General features: G+C 38.3%; 1 protein-coding gene across 10 annotated transcripts in view; it reads right to left on the reverse strand.

The window, feature by feature from the left end:
- ARID1B (AT-rich interaction domain 1B) overlaps positions 1–21,861 on the reverse strand; it is a 452,871-nt gene that overhangs the window by 72,118 nt on the left and 358,892 nt on the right. For all 10 annotated transcript variants that reach the window (XM_087718250.1, XM_087718248.1, XM_087718246.1 and 7 more), the window contains 2 exons: positions 9,027–9,206; positions 266–593 (listed from right to left, as the gene is read on the reverse strand). In XM_087718250.1, the coding sequence (XP_087574376.1) occupies positions 266–593; positions 9,027–9,206 (508 nt within the window). The remainder of the gene's footprint in view (positions 1–265; positions 594–9,026; positions 9,207–21,861) is intronic.

Genomic DNA, 21,861 nt, shown 5'->3' on the forward strand with positions numbered 1-21,861 from the left:
ACAATTTATTGTACCACTTGCATAGATTTAAATGTATTCTTTCAGAAGCTAGATGCAAATAGTTTTTGTTTTAAACAGTGGGATTTCCGCCTCTATTTATTTTTTGCTTTCTGAGAGAAAACATGCTATAAAACCTCCAACACTCACCCTTGTCGTTTTGGTTTGGTTCAGCCCACTCTACTGTTCTCTTTCTTTTACACACAAATGTGTTTTACTTAGCATGGACATTGTCAGTGCTTTCAGATCCTTCCCCTTGGAAGCGTACCTGCTCTGGGCGGAGTTGGCAGCAGCTTGCATCACTGCTGCAGCTGCCTCCTGGGCCTTACGGTTCACAGTTGGCATGGGTGGCCCCATCCCAGGGCCTCCTTGCTGAGCCATGCCCGGAGAACTGGGTGTCATACTGCTCATATTTCCAGGAAACGGTCTGCTTTGCATCACAGTTGATGGCATTCGTCCCAAGGGAATGGTACCACAAGGCTGGCCTGGACCCTGTCCATGCATCTGGTTGCTGGCGTTTATACCCATACCAGGTCCTGGTCCACTGTAACTTGCGTTGGTCACTCCAGAGTATGTTGACTGTCTGGAGTAGTTCCCTAAACAAAACAATATAGAAGAGGAAAATAAAGTTACCAGTTCTGAATCTATGGAATGAGCCCTCTGGAGAAAGCTGTGTACATTACAATTATTTAAGCAGGGCAAAATATGCCCAAGTATTCTTAGTTAGTATTCGGTATCTGTCAGGCATTAGCATTGCTGGATCTATTATTTCTGAAACGTATGTGCCTACATCAATAGGGATATATGTGTGTGTGTGTGTGTGTGTGCGCATGCGCGCGCGCGCTGATAAATAAATAAAGGAAGACTAGTATAGATCTATTTCAAGCTATTTAGCTCTCATCAGCTAGCCATACCCTTACTGGGATTCGAACCTGTGCTGTATTGCATCTTAGGCAAACGTCTTAGCCATTAAGCCACAGGTCTCCTCCTTATCAGCTGAAGCCAGGGAAGAAGGTATATATTTAGAGTCACAACCCCTGGTAAGCCCCAATTATGGGAGGAAGCTAACTGCTTCCATCATCTGTCAATCGGCTCGTCACAAGAGTCCATCACGACAGAAACCCAATATTTTTACTGTTGCCTTTGTTATATTTGTGTTTTTTTTATTTGTGCTGATAAATAAATAAATATTGTGCTGATAAATAAATAAATATGTGGAAAGCCTGGTAGACGAATGTGAACAAAGGCAATAGCACTTGGATCTATATACTGCTTCATAGTGCTTTACAGAGCAGTATTCAGAGTCAGCATATTGCTCTCAACAATCTAGGTCCTTATTTTACTGACCTCGGAAAGTTGGAAGGCTGAGGCAACCTTGAGCCAGTGAAAAAGTAGGCCGTGGGGGAAACAGTGGCTGCCTTGTTAATCATCGTGCAGTAGCCAGAGCCACAGAATGGAAAATGCAGAGGTAGCAACAGAATGACACAAAGGGAGAACTCACAATGATGTAGCGGGCCTGGTACAAAATGGCTCCTTCGCCTTGTTCTTTTCCTTTTTTTAAAGATTTCACTGAGGAAGACTCCCACAATGAATATACCCCTTCATACACATTCTACTTTGTGTAAGAGATAGACAGCAGAACAAGTGTGGCATCTCATCTTATTATATAATTCACTTTTCCTTTTTAATAAGACATCTAGGCTGTGGGTTGTTTCTTACACTGACTGATAATGGGATCAGAATGCCCCATGCTTAAACATTACAGCTCCATTCTATCCTTTAAAAGAAATCAAACAGCATTATACATTTGGTTTCAGAAGGCAAGGATACACATGTGATTGGCATGTTGGGTTCTCACCAGGGAAACATTTATTTAATGTATAGACTATTTGCCCCATTCCAAATGAGTCTGCACTACTTTACAACATTAAAAGAACAATAAATAACAAACAAGCTCTAGTGCCTGCCCAGATTTTGTTTGTTTTTTAAAATGTAAGATAAAATTTATCTTAAATGTTTAACTCCTGGTGACTACAAGTATTTATCCATGCTGTTCTTGGCAAGAAGCTTTTTTCTAGGCATCTGGTTTCCCAGTGTAATGTCCAATTTTAGGATTTCCTGGTGGTTCCCCAACCAAGTCTTAATTGGATTCAGCAATCTTCTTAATCTAAACCTCCCACTCTACTGACGTTCCTGCAAAGCCTTAGGTGGTCACTCAAGTATGATGGATAGTTACAGGTAATTATCCACTTACAACCATTTGTTTGGCCACAGTTCAACATTGCAAAGAAACTGAAAAAAGTGACTAGTCCTCATACTTCAACCATTACACATGCAATCTGGTCACTTGTCAACTGGCTTGCACTTATGACAACTACAGTATCCTTCAGTCACGTGATTGCCATTTGTAACCTTCCCAGCCACTTTTTGAAAATCAAAGTCAACAAAGAAGCTGGCAGGTCACAAGTTGCAGATTGGTAATGTCTCCCTTAACAAATGTACCACTAAATGACAATTTTTACAGTCCCAATTTGGTCATTAGTTGAATATTATTTGTATTTTGCTCCCATTTAGCACTTTTTGATACAAGTGAAATCATAATTAACAGAATTAGTCTACACTTTGCTATTTGCACCATGCTTACACCTATCTATTAAGAATCAGGTTTTATTCTGCACAACCGTGTTTGCTGAAAGCAACAAAAATGTTTCTATGTCTATCAGAGGTCAAACAGAAAACTACGTCTAACTTTTGTCTTGGCTATTCCTGATTTGGCATTTCACCTTAAGAATTTCCTATATACTGTAACTGCAAGGTCACCATATAGCAGCTATGAGGAAACTTGGGAAGAAGACAACAGATTAACAGATCTCATAAACCTTTCATTCCCTAATCCTTCTTTACATAACTTTTAACCAAATATTGCATTCAGAATGACATAATAATTAAAACAGATATAAGATAAGACAGCAGATTTAGTGTCTGCATTATAAAGTACAAAGCTTCTGTTAAATAGAAACCCGGGTATCAATAATGTGATAATATTTAAGAAGAAGAAAAAAAGGTAGACTTCTTTCAACACCTATATAAATACCAACAATAAATGACAGAGAAAACCAAGAAAGAAAAGTACAAATTTCCATGTTTTTCTAATAGATTCATAATTTGCTGGCAGTGGCTTTGACAGCAAGCAGATGGATGCACCATTAGATTCAATGAATGGAGCAGATGCTGAGCTAGTCCCCATCAGCTGGGATATCAGGCAGCCAAGTGCAAAAAAGCCCACACTTTTTAAGTAAGTACTCTTTGGCACAACAGCCTTGGAACGTTAATAAGCAGCCTATTCTTTCTTCAACCATTTCAGCTAATTAGAATGAAATCCAGAGGATTGGAGCCTCATATGGAGGAAGAAACTAAGTTGCTTAGCACTGGAGCTTACATGTATAAGGAAGCCAAAATATAAAAAAGAAAAACATTAACATTCTCTTATAAATAAAATTTGAAAGAAAAAAAATAGGAGTTTAAAACTTTGTTTTTCCTTGCTATGTTTATTCCTATGTGGCTCAGTTTAAATTGGCTTTGCAGAATTTTGTATTAAGGGCCAAATTAAGAAACATGTTGTAACTCCAGTTTGATTTCAAGCAGTTTCAGCATCCCAACCTTTTAAAACCTTTCATTGCCTTTTACATGATAATATCTGGCAAATAATTAGATATATTAAATGTACACTAATAATGTGGGTTAGCTAAACTTATTTGCAAGTCCTTTTGGACAAAATCTGTTTTCTTATCTATGTAGCACATGCCCAATTTTAGGTGCTAAAATAATAATAAAAAATATCCCCAGTATCAAAGAAACAAGTTATAAAACTGACTTTATTTCTGTAAAAGTTTTCTACACAGATTCTAGGAAATTTACTTGTTATGTACCATACTATTCATTCATTTGCCAATGAACTTTCACCTTATAAGTTAAAATTAAAAACAACACTAGGTTCATACACACATGAACTTAGAAATGAGTCATGTGGTTTTTAAAATTTAGCCTAATACAAATTGCAAATAATTTCTTGTCTGCCACCTGCTCATAACTTCTGGCAGCCAAAACATTGTATGTGAACTGATAGACACTATTATTCAAATACTGGGTTTACTATGCAACACTAGCAATGTTCCGAAAGTGGTTTTCACTTCTTATTTACACTTTAAAGTTACAAGTGCTTCAGAAGTTATGAATTAAAACCATGGAAATTAATGTTTTTTATGTTTCTCATTCTTGCCTGAAGCCCAGATATTTATTGCAGTGGCACATGCGGCATAAAACAAGCCTGTGCTGATGTATGTGGAATGGTAAAAGATGATGCTTTCAGAATTCAATAAGAAAACAGAAGCTCAGGAATAAATGATTAATTGCAGCAGGTTGTTTTCTTCAACACTAGCATCTATTCTAAAACTAAACCATTCGTATTATTTAGGATTTTAAATCTGAGCTGAATTCTACAAATCAAAATAGAAATTCCAGTTGCACAATTGCTGTCATTCAGCAAGAAACCCATTTCACAATTCTGAAATATCACAGCACAGATATTACATAGCAGGATTTTAATCAGAAAGTAATCATTTTTGGCTGATTCCAAATCAATTATGGGAACTAAATACCACAGATTTATAGTGCAGAACTTTTTAAAAATACAAACTGCAGAATGTAGAGGTTGGCTTGTGTGTTTTATTATGACAATGATCTACTTTTACTTATTCACTTTTTTCCAACACCTACATGAGGTCTCTGGTTGAGCTCATCCATCACCACAGGGTGAAGTATCGTCAGTATGCTGGTGCTACCTAATTATATAATCCATCCTGGAAAATTAAGTAATATCATGACCATCTTATCCTGGTATCTGGAACCTGAGCAATGGGAATATCTCCACTAGAAGAACTCTTTCTCCCCAAAATGTAAGCTACAAACAATGCGTGTTTAATGTGGCATGTACTGCTTTTCACACACAAATTCAGTTAGATAGCTCCATGGTAAATTGCTGAATAATGCAAACTGCTCCAGCTGTTTATATTCACAACATACAATAATTTCAACCACTTGACAGCTAACAAAACTGTTTACTGCAAGAAATATTTCTTTATTGGTTTGAAGGTTATTTACAATCCACTTGTGTAATTTTAATTCATTTTTATTCCATATATTTCTTTGGGATGGGAAACAAACATTGGTCTAGTACAAAAACCATCCTGGCAATGAGACCTAAACCTTTGTTGATGTACTGCCCCCCCGCCCTTCAGTTGTTAGATGATTTGCTTCCTGGAAGCCAGTCCAAACCATGATCCAAACCTGTTTCAAAGACTATCTATTTTGAAATGCTGCTGTATTACAAGTTTCATTCCCCCCCATCTACATGAAATCTGGTTAAGAATCATAGAATTGAAGTCCAACAATATTTGGGGATCTAAATATTTGCCTATAAACATCTTCTATTACAAACAAGAACATAAAATAAGGGCACTGAACACAGGGCAGGCCATGACAGGGAAACAGAGAGTGTATGTTGAGGAATTTTAAGAATTCCCATATACTTTAAAATGAGAACAGTATTACTATTGTCTTTTCCTATCAATAACTGATTTATCTAGAACCAGTCTCTATTTATGAATCATCCATAACTGAAATTAACATATTTAAAAAGTATACACTATTGCAACATCTCTTTAAGCAAAAGAACTTGGAAATGTATTTATTTTTATTTTATCAAATTTCCACACTAAATACTTAATCCTCACTTTAAAACGCAAACTAGCACAACAAAATTATTTTGACTGACAACAAGCTTATAATTGTTATATCCAGAAATACATAATTTTATCTCACCACCAAATAAATGAAGGAAATAAAAATAAAAATCCAATTTGAAACACCACAAAAATGAAGACTTCATATCATCAAAGGTAGTCCTTGACTTACAGTCAAAATTGGGACTGGAACTTTGGTTGTTAAATTGTTGCAATTGTTAAGCAAGTGATCACATGACCAGACCAATTTTATGACTATTTTTACTATGGTTGTTAAATGAATCAGGCTTTCACAATTAATTTTGATTTTGGAAGCCTGCTGAGCAGATAACAAACATGACTGCAAGATGTTGCAACTGTTGTAAATACCGGGCAGGTTGTGTGACAGTCTTCAAGGTTGGGTTGGAAGCCAATTTTTCTGAGGTAAACGGTTGTTAAATGAACATTTATAAATTGAAGACTATCTGTATAGTTCTTCTCAGTTCATCTAAGGGCCAGTGTATACATTGAAACCTTCATTTAGAGGCTACTAAAAAGGTCTTCCTTTTGGAGCATTCAATATTTCAGACAATATTTAATCATTTATATTCCTTCAGTTTTTCAGCAAATCCAGCAAATCTTTCTCCATATACTTGGCTGAGCTAGTGCGCGCTTTCTCCTTGACTCAGTACACAAGATGTCAGAACTTTTAAGGAACCCTTGCTTTAAAAACAATTTTAAAAAAGCTTTGGCCAACATGTATTTATTTACAAACATCTTCATATCAAGCTAAAAATCAGCTCTGACTGCTATAAAGCAATGTGCATTTCTACCAATAATTTGGAGCATGTCCACCCTTCCTTAATATTTAGCACTACTAGATGACCTACAAGGTCCCTTCCAACTCTGTTAATCTGTATTCTGTATTTAGGTAGATAAAATAACATTCTACCTTAAAGACAGCTCCGGGTCTTCTAAATCCTTTTAAAATGAAGACTGCAATGTTCTTGTAATTCTTGTAAACAGCTGCAAGTTGCAAGACTATATTACTCTGTTGTGACTGAAGCTATTACGCTGCTAATTTTATCCATGTCTATAGTCATCATATCAAAGGTAATGAAGTTTATGAAATTTATCAGTAAAGATAAATTTCAGCCTTCTCTGTTGCAGCTCCGGCCCTCTGGAACGAGCTCCCCGTGGAAATCCGGACCCTTACTACCCTCCCGGCCTTCCGTAAAGCTACCAAGTCCTGGCTGTTCCGGCAGGCTGGTGGCTATTGAAGTATCCAGCCCCACTTCATCCGTGAATGTTGTCGTATTTTAAATTGTTGTATTGTCTTGTATTGTCTTATTTATCCCCTTTCCCTGTTTTATTGTAAGCTGCCCAGAGTCCTTCAGGAGTGGGCGGCATACAAAACCAATAAATGAATGAATGAAATGAATGAAGATCATCATAGTCTAATCGTACTTCTATAGAAAAGCCCTAAAGTTTTCAGAAGGAATCCAATGATCTTTTTGTTATTTTAGGATAACTGTTTCAGTAATTTAGATTATATATTATTGATTTTATTGCAAAGTACTTTGATTGTTGTGAGCCACCCACAGTTGAAAGTTGGATGACACACACATTAAGTAAATAATAATTGACTTTCTAATATTTAATGTTCTTGATCTCCATCACAATCATGCATATCACACCATGTCACTGAAATATGTCAATCTCTTTCATATTATATATGCTAACAACAGAGAGCTGCTTTAGTCTAGTAAAGTTGCTATGATGAAAATGAGGGGATAGAAAAAACATTTAAAGTTGGGCAGATAACAAAGCAAAGCTGCAGAATGTAACATTCAACAATGGAACTGAAAAATCGTAAGCGGAGCACATGGCTGCTTCATTGTGTCACACATTACTTACAATTTCAAGCAGCCCACACTCAGCTTTATTAGATTATGCTACAGTATTTTCTCAGAATATGCCATCATCTGCTATGGTAAAAATAAGCTGGTATCACCCTGATCCACACACGAAAAATGATCTAATTTATGATGGCAAGGTAAATGAAAGCTGCAGAATCACTGCAAGTCTTCTTCAAACTGAGCTTGATTCATAGTGACTTTGTGGAGATAGTCATATATTTTCCCTTAATAACAATATAGAAAAGTTTGTCACTACCTTCTGGGATTCTTTTTCAGCTTCCCAGTCTAGCCTACAGCTTTGATATTCCCAAGAGATCTCTCTTCCAAATACTAATTGGATCCAATCCTGCTTAGTTCCAAGCCTAAGTCAGTCAGGAACTGCTGCTTGGCTGAGAAGCCAAAGCACAATATTTTTTTTTCCAATTGCCAATAAACTGAGTTAAATTGAACCATCTGTGCCAGAAATAAATTTTAAAAAATTGTTTCAAAAGAAGGGTCCTCATTCAGTTTGCTGATTGTTACTGTCACGTGGATTTAAGCCAAGCCTATCTCTTTGCATTAGTGGTTGTTGCTTTGTAAGAAAAATTAGACACATTTTGGAAGGTTGCGTTGTATCATTGCCATTTTTTGTATTTATATATTAAGAGCTAAACTAATACTGATCATCCAATGAATCTCAAATACATGCATGATACAATCTATCCCAAAATATTAATATCTTTAACTTGATAAGTCTGAATTGGTATCTTACACATATAACTATGAAATGCACAATAATACAATGCAAACACTTCCCCCTTAATTTTTTTACATATACACATACATACACACACACACATACACACACACACATATATATATGAGACCACCATCTTTGACATATGTAGCTCAACTTATGACCACAATTAAGTCCAAAGTTTTTGTTCCTAAGTGAGTCAGTTGTCAAGTGAATTTTGTCCCATTTTATGACCTTTGTTGCCACAGTTGTTAAGTGAATCACTGCAATTGTTAAGTTACTAACATACTTGTTAAGTGAATCTGGCTTCCCCTTTTACTTTGCTTGTCAAAAGGTCACAAAAGGTGTTCACATGACTCAGAGTCACTGCAAACATCATAAATAAGAATCAGTTGCCAAGCATCCGAATTTTAATCATGGAACCATGGGGATGCTACAATGGTTGTGAGTGTGAAAAACGGTCATAAGTCATTTGCTTCAGTGCCTTTGTAAGTTTGAACTGTCATTAAATGAACTGTTGTAAGTCGAGGAGACCTGTAACACATTTTTCAATAGAATAAGTCATAGAAAACTGATTAATGTTAATTATTTTACCTTGTGGCCCATACTGGCTCATCTGAGCTCCATAAGTACCACTTGAATTACTTTGTGGAAAGCTCCCGATTCCAGAATGCATTTGACCTCCAGGTGAAGGATGGGGTGACATAGAAGGTCCAGTCTGCTGAGATGCATATTGTGACAATTGAGGGTTTCTTTGAATGCTTGTCATAAAACCTAAAGTTAAATAGACATGATAGAGAGAAAAATTAGGGACCTCCCTATCATTAACTTAAATTAAGGTAAATATTGAATGTTGTTAGTACTTTTTTTTTTTAATCTCATGACATTTGAGTTGAGAAGGAATTATATAGTATACTATATATATATATATATATAGTTTAAATCTTGGAATTATACATGGCATTATAACTATAGCAGTAACGCTGTAGTTTGGACTTTATCACATCTACACAAATAAGACAATGTTATACAAAGATGATTAATAAATCTTAAAATAAAATTAGATGAGAAGACAGGAAATTCTAATTATACTTAATAACAATTTCTCAAACATACTTTTTGCAAATCCCGTCCAACCTATATGAGAAATATGACAGAATATGACACAATATACATTCCTAAAATTTGTCTGGTATCCATTGTTCATCTTCTGCCTTTATAACCAAAAGGCTGCCATTATTGTCCTATTCTCTATTTTGAGAGTTGGGTCCACTGTTATTACCCCCCGCCCTCCCCCCCAAAAAACTGCTTTAGGAATGCTTAGGGCATGATTAAAGGGAGAATCTCAACCATATATTAACAATTCATATGGAGAAGATCATGGTTTTGCTACTTCCATATGAATTATTAATATGAATTTGAGTAGACCTTTGCATCATGTCACACCTACTAATTTTGCCTGCTTTTGTTCTCTACCATAATACAAGACCAGTGAATACCTCATTTCAAAAAATGATGCTTATCCCTGCTTTAAATGTAGTGCTAAAAACAAAAAACCAAAGTTCTTTGGTTAATGTTAAGACATACGAATATTAATTTTACATTTTAGTCAAATACTGTAATTTATCACAGAAAAATTATACAGAGAGTTCTCAACTCTGAAAATACTTTTGGACATTTGAGTTCATTCAATCGATCACCCATCAAATGCAATGCACACACGCACTCTGGTCTGACAGATTAAATAAGATATATTCCTGTGATATTTTTATATCACTTTTGACTGAGTTGATGCATTGTCGCTAGGAAAAAAAATTGCATTTGGTCTGCTGTCTCCATCTCACTATTGGTTTTATTTATTACTGAATTTATACTTCTCTTTTCAGCCTATCTATAGCCTCAATGTGACTTACACAAATTTAACTGAAATGGACATTTAAAACCAACACCAGCACAATAGAATTGAAATAAATATCAATTAAAAGCTTAAGAAAAATGTCATGCTGTTGTGACTTTCCTAAATACAGGGGAAAAAGGAGTCAACCTTGGGGAGTGTATTCCACAGCCTAGAAGCATTATAGATGAAGCCAATGTTCCATGTACATGACAGATGAACCATGAAGGACAGGCACTATTCCAATAACAAGAGAAGGAAAAAGTCTCCCAAACAGCTGATTCTGTAAAGTGCAATCCCACATCCCAAACTGATTCCATTCAAGCATTACCAATATTATATTGACTTCTTGGGAGTTAATTTCAGTTCCTTAATCTAGATCATCATTAGACTAGGCAACATTCAAGAAGATTGATTACTTTCTTGGGGCTGGTGACTGCGACATTGGTTGCCATCAGGATATTGATGTAATTGCATTCCAAAGCTTCAAATGAACACCATTAACTATTTCATTTAGACGTTAAGCACCATAGAAGACATCACATGCCTATAGTGTCCCAGCACCCTTTTTTAGATAGGAACCATGCTCCCATGGATCTAGTGTCTTTAGATCCAAACCCACTAGTGTCTCAGAAAGATATCCTACTTGATAACATTAAAATTGCTGAGAGATCCTGGAAAGCAAGCTGGGTCATACTAACAAAATCTACATCAAGGTGTGACCAAAGCTGCTTCAGTATTGGCCACCACTTTCTCAATCACTATATCTAAGAAAATAATTATTTAAGAGTAGTAAGGCAGGACATTTTTTTAAAAAAATCAAGGAGACACTGAACAATTCCTTCAATGGCCACAGGGTCAAACTAAAACCTGGCCAATTTAAAGGCAAAGTCTGAGCAACCAGAAGATGGCCTTTAGCTCTCCATATATTATGTCGCTGTCCTGAAGAAATAAAAGCTGAAAAGCATTCCATATGAACAGGATAAGCAGTTATCAAGGTTATCTAAAAAGGTACCCTATGATCTACATCAACAGTGGAAACTGCTGCAAATCTGATCAATTTCATTTGAAAAGCATGTAGAAAATTGTTTCAACATTTCTGGATTATATCCCCCAATATCTTGATGGATATGCCATACAGTGAGAAAAAGCATCACTATTCGGTTGAGTCATTGCAGACTCAACCGAGGTCAATAAATTTGCCCTGTTTAATTGCTGTGACTAGTGCTGTTTTCTTTTTTGGCTAAACCACTTAAAGCACCCCAACTCCATGTTTGATTTACTGTAATCCTTCCTGAAAATTCCTTCATTTGCATTTCCATCTGCATTATGGATTATGTTACATTTCTCCACTACAGCCATTTCCTTACTAATTTCATTACACTAATTTGTTAGTACATCAAGATGTGTCTTGAGTTCCGTTACAACTAGTTGTACTTAGAAGCATTAGTGTCAACTGTTAGGGCCTTCTCTGTATTCCACAAATTGGCCTGGTCTTCAATAGAACTGCTAACATCTATATAGGGGTATATGCTAATCTAAACAGCATAGACAGAATGTAAACTGTCTTTGAAAAAGCTCCTCCACTATCAGATCATCAGTATAGAAGTTTTAATCCTAATCCTGCTTTGAGAAAACTATTTTTCATACATGTCTTAAACAAAACATGAGCACTTGGAGAATCAAGCTACGAAAGGAAAGTCATAGAAGTCACTAGAAGTATTGTGTCCAAAAGCAGGATTATCTTAATTAATGTTTCAGTTATATTGTGTTTTAATCCTAATAAAGAGTTAAATTTCACCAATATGTCACTCTCTCTGTATACATCAGTTATTCATATATAACTTTTCCTAGAGCTCTGCTAATAAAGCAAAGTTCCCAGAGCTCTGAATTTATACATTTATAAAACAATGGGGGGAAAACTATATGAGAAAGACATGGAAAATGGAAGTGAAAACATTCTGAATAATTAAGACTCCTAATATTTCACACAAACATTCCTTGCTAAGCAACACTATTTGCAAGAAAGTACTTGAATATAAAAAGCTATTTTGATCTGCCAACTACAGTCACAGTCCCTTACAAATATAATATTTTACATATTTCAGTGATAATTTTTGATTTACTACTGAATCTGTTGGCACCTAATGACAGTCCTTCTTGGACTAAGAAAATCAAACATGAGGCTGATAAATATATTCTAGCATGCACACTATTATTAAATGTACATTAATAGTAATCAAATCTGAACAATCCGGTGAATGAGAAGATACTGATAACAAACACATGAGGCTTCAACAACAATGAATTTTGATGCAAAAGGTCTAGTAGGCTTAAATGTTGAAAGCTTAACTATCATAGGACAAAAAGCAATTCTAAAAGCAAGTTCAGATGGATTGGCCGGTTGTGAAATACTGTAGTTACAAACATTCAAAAGAGTTTATCTCCTCAGAATATAAGGTACTTAAATGATATTTATGGAAGACAGATTAGATCATTAGCAAAACACTATCTTTTAAACATTTGCATTAATAGAGCACTTGCCTCACTGGATAAGATACCGTAGAAGATATATTATAAAATCAATTGGAAAAGAATCCAAGAAGCAGTGGGAAAGGAAGGCAGGCGCTCTCTTAACTAAGTCCCTAATAGTACACTATCAACCACTTCACAAAATGTCAAATTCTGAATTTTAAAACCAGGGAAGATGAGGCTATAAATGACTATGGGAAGAAAAACCAGGTCAATGCAAATCCTGACTCATCACTTTCACCTTACTGACACCTCTCCCTGCCCCCCCCCCACCTTTGCTTTCCAGTTATTTTATTTTTGCTGGTACAGCAGCCACAGAAATTAAGGATTTTTGGCAAGCAATTTTATTAGCTAACATAAACTTCAAGCTGTTCTAGTGGGCATTTTTGGGTAGTAGTAAGCCAATAAAAATTCACTGGGCTACACTAACAAACTTTTTGTTCAGCACCCTGAACATTTAAATAACGATTGCTAAGATTTGCATCTTGCTGACACAGCTTTTTGCATAAATTCAACTAAAGATGCTTTAAAAATGCTTCTTTGGTGAAATAACTCTCACATAGCTTGTCATCTTTGCACATTTGTCTTCCACTGAAAAGGCTGCTTAGAATGCTAAATTTGTTGAGACTAGAGACGTTTGTTCTATGATATATTTTAAAATCCTCTATTTTAATTCTGTATTCGGTCTTTGTTTGTTTATTCATTCTTCTTCACAAACTGAATTCCTTTGGTGAAGGCAGAAAATAATGACCCAACTAAAGCTTTAGCCAAGGCCCCCTGGAGTTCCACCAGCTGTGCTATTAAGTTAAGTGGCTAAATCTTTCAACCAATTCTCTTTCTGATAGGACAAAAACCTCATCTACATACAGCAGCAATGATATTTAAATATATACCTCCTTTTTTATTTTCTTCCTGCCTAATCCTTAAAATTATCATATATCATTGATAAATTGGAATTGGAGGAAGGCTTAGATAGATCCCCCAGATGGTAGTTTGGGAAGAAAAATCCAAATTTTCCTCATACAAATCTTACTTAATGATGTTGAGTAAAATGTAAAGCAATGCACAAAGGGAGTTATATTAAAATTATATTCTATGGCCTAAGTGCAGGACTTTATTTTTCTCACCACAGAACTGCATCTTGGATGGTGTCCAATGCTCAAATCAAGATTCTTCTGAATCCTGAGTCTGTCTTCTAAAGTGTTGTCAATTCTGCCCAGCTTGATGTTGTCTGCAAATTTGATGAGCTCCCCTGCTAGCCCCTTGCCTAAATCATTTATGAAATTTTGAAGTGTACTGGGCCTAAGATGAAGCCTTGGGGTACCCCATTGCATGCTTCCTCCCATGAAATTCAAGAAATAATGTCTTCTTTCTGTTACCAATTATGATTGCTTCTCTAATTATTTATAATTAGAAACAGAAGAGAATACATCTTTCCAAATTGGCAACTTTCTCCATTCAGAGCCTACTCCAAAGACATATGGCATTTCATTATACCCATGATAATACGTAGCTGAACTATGTGCTGACTGTTGTGATGTCAGTGCCCATGTTTCAGAGTTTTAGATTGTATCAGTTTTATTGTGTACCTGGTCTAGGTACATTGTCATCGCCAACAAACAAAACATCTGAAATATTATTTCTAGAAAACCAAAAGGGCAAGCAGTCAGTTTGAGTATCTTCCAACTTCCTAGCAACTATGCTAGAGAAGGATGAATGGATGCTTCCTTGTTAAGATCTGCCTAAATTGGAAAGAATAGTGAATCTATAGATAAAGGTAATTGAAAACAGTCAATCAAAACTAAAATGCATAGTAAACTGCTTAATAATTTGCCAAAGAGTTGTGCAGAATTGTTTGGAAAATTGAAGTGGCTTATAAATTGAACAAACAAACAAACAAATAAACAATGCATATGGAATGGAAAGAATGGAGTCTTGCTCCCTCCTAAACCAAAACTCATTATGAGTAAAGAAATTTTTGCTGACTTTTGGAAGTCATGATTTTGATTGTACTTCTGTTTCCTCAGTGCCTGCTAGCTAAGATGGCAGAGAGATTCTTGGCTCCTTTATATAATCATTAACTATGCCACATTTGTTTCTGCCTATCCAGAAAGACAGTAAGTTGAGTGAGAGAGATATTTATTCTGAATTCAAAATGAAGATAGATTAATGGACAAGACAGGTTCAAAGCAATTGAATTAGCAGGCTGCTGGCAGTAATTTGAATGCACAAATAATCTTGGGAACCAGAGAGTACAAGCAAAATGCTAGGATTCATCATGAAGACAGAAAAGGGTAAGAATTCAAGGAAGGGAGAAGAAAGGAAGGAATGTAAAAGTTTCTGGAGGAGAGGAAGAATATGTTAAAAGATAAAATCCAGCTATGTCACAAACAGATTTAAATAAAGATCAGCTCTGAGTATCTTTTGAACATACTGAGAAACCCAGGGGAGAAAAATCATGTGAAAAATGAGGGCTTCCACATGCATTGCCAATGAACTCAGTTGGGAGTGTGTGATAAGAATTCTGAATAGTAATTTTGAAAGTGGATGACAAGAAAAAGGAAAAATAACATTTTGTGTTCCGTGAATAATTATTAAATCTACCTAGGCAGCATTGAAATGTATACAAAATGAGCTCATTTCCTAGAGTAACAGTTTGGAACTCTCCCTCCCCACCCCACCCCACCCCACCAAAGCTAATCTTGCACTGAGAAAAAAAATAGGATAATACACTTTGGAATGTAGTTGTTGTCCTTAGAATGCAAATAATGTGCTAAGACTTTACAGTGTGAGGGACATTACCTGAAAATCTTCAGATATGTCCAGCATTAATAGGAACAATGAAGATGAACTCATCAAATTTAAGGAAATGAGCAAAGCATCCAAAGAAGCCATGTTTTTGGAACACATGAGGGGGTTATCTGCTTTATGCCAACCCAGATCACCTTAGAATTATTTACATTAAGTAACAACAGCTTTTCAGAATTTTTGCCTGAGGTTTTCTCCAAACTCTACTTTAGAAAAGACCAGGGTCTGAATTAGGAAACCTTTGAAAACAAATTATGTGCTATAATATTAAGTTACAGTTTCACAGTAGCACTTTCTGAAATAATTATCCTGAGTACAAAAAGCTCAACAAGACCAACAGACTGCTAAGAAACAAACAGACATTTTTCAACAAAAAATGATTCTGATTTGTTTCTCATTAAAGTCTGGGGCTGATTTTTCCATTGAGATGACTTTTTGTTAGCAATTGTACTAACGCATAGCATAAGCCATTGTTCCTCTTTCTAAACAACAATAACAAAGATTCGATTTTAGTTTTTTATTCTGTCCATACGATTATTTAGTTCAAACGTGTCTTCTTCCTTCAAGCAACTGATTAAAATGCTGCCTTTTATCTTTGCATACACTCTGACCATTCATTTCTTTCTGCATATAAGCTTTTTTCTTCTTCTATACATTTAGTAATTAATCAATTGGATTTCCATATGAAGTTGGTTGAGGACTTGAAGCTGACACCTATCGGGTTCTGAAACTGGCACTAAGATTCTCCAAGAATAGAGCTAGTTTGGTACTCTAACATCACTTTTTAAAAAAGGCAGCAGCAAAAGAAAACTTTTGTCCTTGACAAACATTGGGTGTAACCAAATCAAAAATTAGCATGGTGACACCCTAAACAAGTGAATGAATTCTCAATACCACATTTCTCTAAATCCTTGAGAGGTTAAGAATCAAAATTAAACTGGAAGATACTAGCAGAATACAACTGCTTTACAATGTTGATCATGATGACTGTCCTCATCTCCCTTAATTTGTGAAGCATTTGTTCTACTCTTTTCAAAATATTCTAATTTACTACATGTGATCTTGTCCTTGAGAGCCCCTTAAGCTTTATGAAGAATTTCAAATAAATTCTCCCATACCCTATAAAACTCCATTACTAGAGGTACTTTTTATAACTGAGAACAGTTATACAGAAAATATCATATTTATATAAATTGTCTTTTTATTTATTTATTAAATTTATAGGCCGCCCAATCCTGGAGGACTCCGGGCGGCTTACAAAGAAAGAAGAAAAAGAAAAGCAAAATAAAACAATAGTTTAAAAATTCACAACACGCATACACTCTAATCGGGGCTGGACCTTGACAATAAGGTCAACAGCCCCAGGCGTGCCGGAACAGCCAGGTTTTAACAGCTTTCCTGAAGGCCATGAGAGTGGGTAAGGTCCGGACCTCTGGGGGTAGCTGATTCCACAAGGTCGGAGCAGCCACAGAGAAGGCTCTCCTCCGGGGGCCCGCCAGCCGACATTGTCCGGCTGACGGCATCTGAAGGAGGCCGGTGGGATCTTATCGGCCGTTGGGAGGTGTGTGGCAGTAGACAGTCTCGCAGATACGCTGGTCCTAAGCCATGTAGGGCTTTAAAGGTAATAACCAACACCTTGAATTGCATCCGAAGACCAATTGGCAGCCAGTGCAGTTCGCGGAGGACAGGTGTAATATGGGTGTATCTCGGTACACCCAATATCGCTCGTGCGGCTGCATTCTGGACTAGCTGTAGTTTCCGAATGCTTTTCAAGGGTAGCCCCATGTAGAGCGCATTGCAATAATCCAGCCTTGAGGTGACAAGGGCATGAGTGACCATTTGAAGTGCCCCCCGGTCCAAGTAGGGCTGCAATTGGTGTACCAGGCGAACCTGGGCAAAAGCCCCCCTGGTCACAGCCGACAGATGGTGTTCCAGTGTCAGCTGCGAATCCAGGAGGACCCCCAAATTGCGGGCCCTCTCTGAGGGGTGTAAGTTTTCACCCCCCAGGATCAGGGACGGACTGCCCTTCGGGGGCAACATCCAAAGCCACTCGGTCTTATCGGGATTGAGTACCAATTTGTTTATCTCCATCCAGATCCTGACAGCTTCCAGACATCGGCACATCACGTCCGCCGCTACACTGAGCTGGCACGGGGCAGATAGATATAATTGTGTATCATCTGCATATTGATGGTACTTTATCCCGTGCCGTCGTATGATCTCACCCAGCGGCTTCATGTAGATGTTGAATAGGAGGGGGGACAGGACCGAACGCTGCGGCACCCCACATTTGAGGAGCCTAGGGGTCGACCTCTGTCCCCCGACCAACACCGACTGCGACCTGCCGGAGAGGTAAGAGGAGAACCACCAAAAAACGGTGCCTCTCACTCCCATCTCCTCCAGAAGTCACAGAAGGATACCATGGTCGATGGTATCGAAAGCCGCTGAGAGGTCAAGCAGCACCAGGATAGAGGAATGCCCTCTATCCCTAGCCCGCCAGAGATCATCGATCAGTGCGACCAAAGCGGTTTCCATGCTGTACCCAGGCCTGAAACCAGACTGAAAGGAATCCAGATAATCCGCTTCATTCAAGGTCCGTCGGAGTTGAAGCGCCACCACCTTCTCAACAACCTTCCCCAGAAAAGGAAGGTTGGAAACAGGACGGTAGTTTTCAGGACGGCTGGATCCAGGGAAGGCTTCTTGAGGAGGGGGTCTCACCACAGTTTCCTTTAGGGGTTGCAGGAAAGACCCCTCCTGCAAAGATGCATTGATAATCACCTGGAGCCAGCCTCGTGTCACCTCCCTGCCGGTCAAGACCAGCCAGGAGGGGCATGGGTCCAGATGGAGGCGCTCATCGCTCCCATGGCCTTGTCCATTTCCTCAGGGGTGACAAATTCGAACTCATCCCAGGAAATCCGACTTAGACTTACCCTCGGCATCTCGGCTGGTATTGCCCAAGCGGAGTCAAGGTCTGTCCGAAACTGAGTGATTTTATCTGACAGAAATTGAACAAATTCCTCAGCTCTTCCCTGCAGGGGTTCCCCCACCCCCTCACCTTTCAGGAGGGAGCGGGTCACCCTGAACAGGGCGACTGGGCAGGATTCTGTGGATGCAATAAGAGCGGAAAAATGTGTGCATTTTGCCGCCCGTATCGCCACTAGGAAGTCCTAATAAAGGCTCTTAGTAGTGTTCGATCAGATTCAGAGTTACTAGTCCTCCAACGTCGTTCTAGGCGTCTCTTTTGACGCTTCATCTCCCGGAATTCCTCAGCAAACCAAGGTGCCCTCCTGGATCCACTGCCGTGGAGAGGCCTGAAAGGCGCAATCCGATCCAGTGCCTCAGTCGCCGCAGCATTCCAGGCAGCGACTAAGGATTCGGTCAGATTGCGAGCAAGGGAGTCATGTATCTCTCCAAGCTCCCTCTGAAATCCCATCGGGTCCATCAGGCGCCTGGGGCGGAACCACTTAATCGGTTCTACCTCCCTGCAGTGGGGGAGTAGTGTCCTGAAGTCAAGCCTCAGCAAGGAGTGATCCGACCATGACAGGGGCGAGGTCTCTATTCCCCTTAATTGCAGATCATGTCTCCACTGCCGCGAGAGAAATACGAGGTCGAGTTTGTGTCCCGCTCTATGAGTTGGACCCTGAACTACTTGGGTCAAGTCCATGGTTGTCATGGAAGCTATGAACTCCTGTGCCCCCTCAGAGTGTTCGCCAAGAGATGGTAGATTAAAGTCCCCCAGCACCATTAGCCTGGGGAACTCTACCGCCAACCCGGCTACTGCCTCTAGTAGCACAGGCAGGCCTGTCGTGACGCAGCTGGGAGGTAGGTACGTCAAGAACAAGCCCACTTGAACCCCTAGGTCCAACTTCAAGAGAAGAGACTCACACCCCACAATCTCTGGGGCAGGGATCCTGCAAGGAACTAATGACTCCTGGACGACCATTGCTACTCCCCCACCCCTTCACTGGTGTCATGGTTGGTGGAACACCTGGAACCCATTTGGGCACATCTCTGAGAGGGGGACTCCTCCCTCTTGGCCCAGCCAGGTTTCAGTTATACATGCCAGGTCTGCCCCCTCGTCTAATATTAAGTCCTGGACGAGGGGAGCCTTATTCACATCAGACCTGGCATTTAGCAGCAGCAACCTGTGACCAGGGCCCTGATCTCCTCTGCCACCAGGTTCTTGAGGTGAGCCTGAGGGGTGAGCCTGTAATGTAGCGAGTCCTTCTTCCCCGGTAATGAGGTGAGCCTGTAATGTAGCGAGTCCTTCTTCCCCGGTAATGGCTAGCCCTACAGCTCCTATCATATCTGCCCCTCCCAGTCGTAACCGAAATGCTCCGACCCTCTCCCCCACCCGTAGACACCCCCTCTCCCATGGCCCCCATTCTTCCCGGCAGGCCACATACACCATTCACTCTAGGGCGAGGGGCAGATCCGGGCCCCCATCCACTTCTTTTTGAGTTACCAACCTACTTAAAAACCCACCTTGCTTCTCAGAGTGGAATATTTGATAAAAAAGGGCCTTTTTCCTAATTGTCCCAAAGCTGCTGAATTAATAATCTTTAGAAACTTCAATTGATCCACTCAATTGACTGCTACATGATCACTGCACAAATGATTATATGAATCTAGAGCATTTGGATAACATCTATATAGTGGAAATTGCTTCTGTCTCATAGCAGATTAGTGGTAAACAAAGATACATTGCATACATTTGCATATAATTACTTTGTTCCTTTCCCTGTTCAAATAAACCAGAAAAAGAAGACAGCAAAGTGCAATTTTGCATAGTGTCAGCAAATTGGGAACCTTGCTGGAGATCTTTCAAATAAACCAGATTTAAAAGCAAAGTTTAAAATGTTACTGTACTTCTGATTTGGATTAAAAAAAAAACACTCAAAGAACATAAAACCAGAAAGTAACTGTATACAAATACAAAATAACAGTGTGAATAGATTTATTATGCAGCAGATCAGTTGTAAATCCTCTTCAGAAGAAAAACAAGATAGAATATCCTTTTATGATCAAAAACAGTCCTACTAAAAAGTGCTTTTTGAATTGCAGTTTGATTAGGATTTTTATTCCTTTGCATCTGACTTAGAGATGGCAAACAGATGTTAGGAAAAAGAGACTTTTTATCAAATGTCAGTGCTAAATGATGATGGAGTCCTGAGTGGGGAATGTGAGAGAAAAGTTCCTTAAATTATACACATAACTTCCATAAGGATACATTTATTAATATTGCATTAAATGAAAATAAATGGATGCTGAAGTGACAGGATATAGATATTATAAGAAAATGAAAAGGAGTAAGTAAATCAAGAACATGAAGCAACAGAAATTCAGTTTGTTATTGTGCATCCAAAAAATTAATAAATAAAAACCCAAACATAAAAACATAAAAATTCCAGAGTGCATCCTTTCTGTTTTTGCTTCCTTCTGGATAATAATCTCCACTCTACTGAAATTTACTACATTGCAACTCTTAATAAATATCATGTCTTTGAAGATTTAAAATTAAATAAGAGCTTGATTTTGAGTTAATGCTTACATGCAGGTGTGTCAAAGGTTTCCTTTGACAACACCTGGATTCTATAAGGCTCCAATTTGTTACCCACTGCGATTCTTTGCATTCCGCTTGTTTCTTTTCAAACATGCTTATATATCTCTTTCCTTCCTGCTCCTCCCCCTGCAAAAACCATAGGGTGTGGGGGAGAGAAAGATGAAACACTAACACTAGCATACAGCACATAAATGAGGGGAAGGAAAAAAGAAAGACAGAACCCAGAGGAAGAAGAATGTAAAACGGGCTCTTGGCAAAGGATGGTGAATGTGAGCTTTTGTCAGAAACTGTCATGATGGGTACCTTCCGTGCAGATCTTTCAGGCACAGAATGGTGCCATGAAACTGCCTCCAGCTATGGAATACATTTTCCAGCGTATCACAGCATCTGAAATGGCATCAGATCTAGTTGCATTCCATGTCTAAATAAGGGTGGGGGGGGGGGAGGTTCTCAGTAGTCCTATTTTAGCACATCTCAAGGACTAATTAAATCCTCATTACTTTCTTCTAATTATTCCAGAGCTTTGGGATTTTCTGAGGAAATCTCTGATGATGCATCAGATGAAAAGGGTTAAATAACCTGTGTTGATTTTGAAACTCCAGACCTTTAGTGTATCATCAACATTATCATGA

This window comes from Thamnophis sirtalis, unplaced genomic scaffold (genome assembly GCF_051295495.1).
Source record: "Thamnophis sirtalis isolate CommonGarterSnake01/CBP01778 unplaced genomic scaffold, rThaSir2_p1.2 scaffold_6, whole genome shotgun sequence".
Lineage (NCBI taxonomy): Eukaryota > Metazoa > Chordata > Lepidosauria > Squamata > Natricidae > Thamnophis > Thamnophis sirtalis.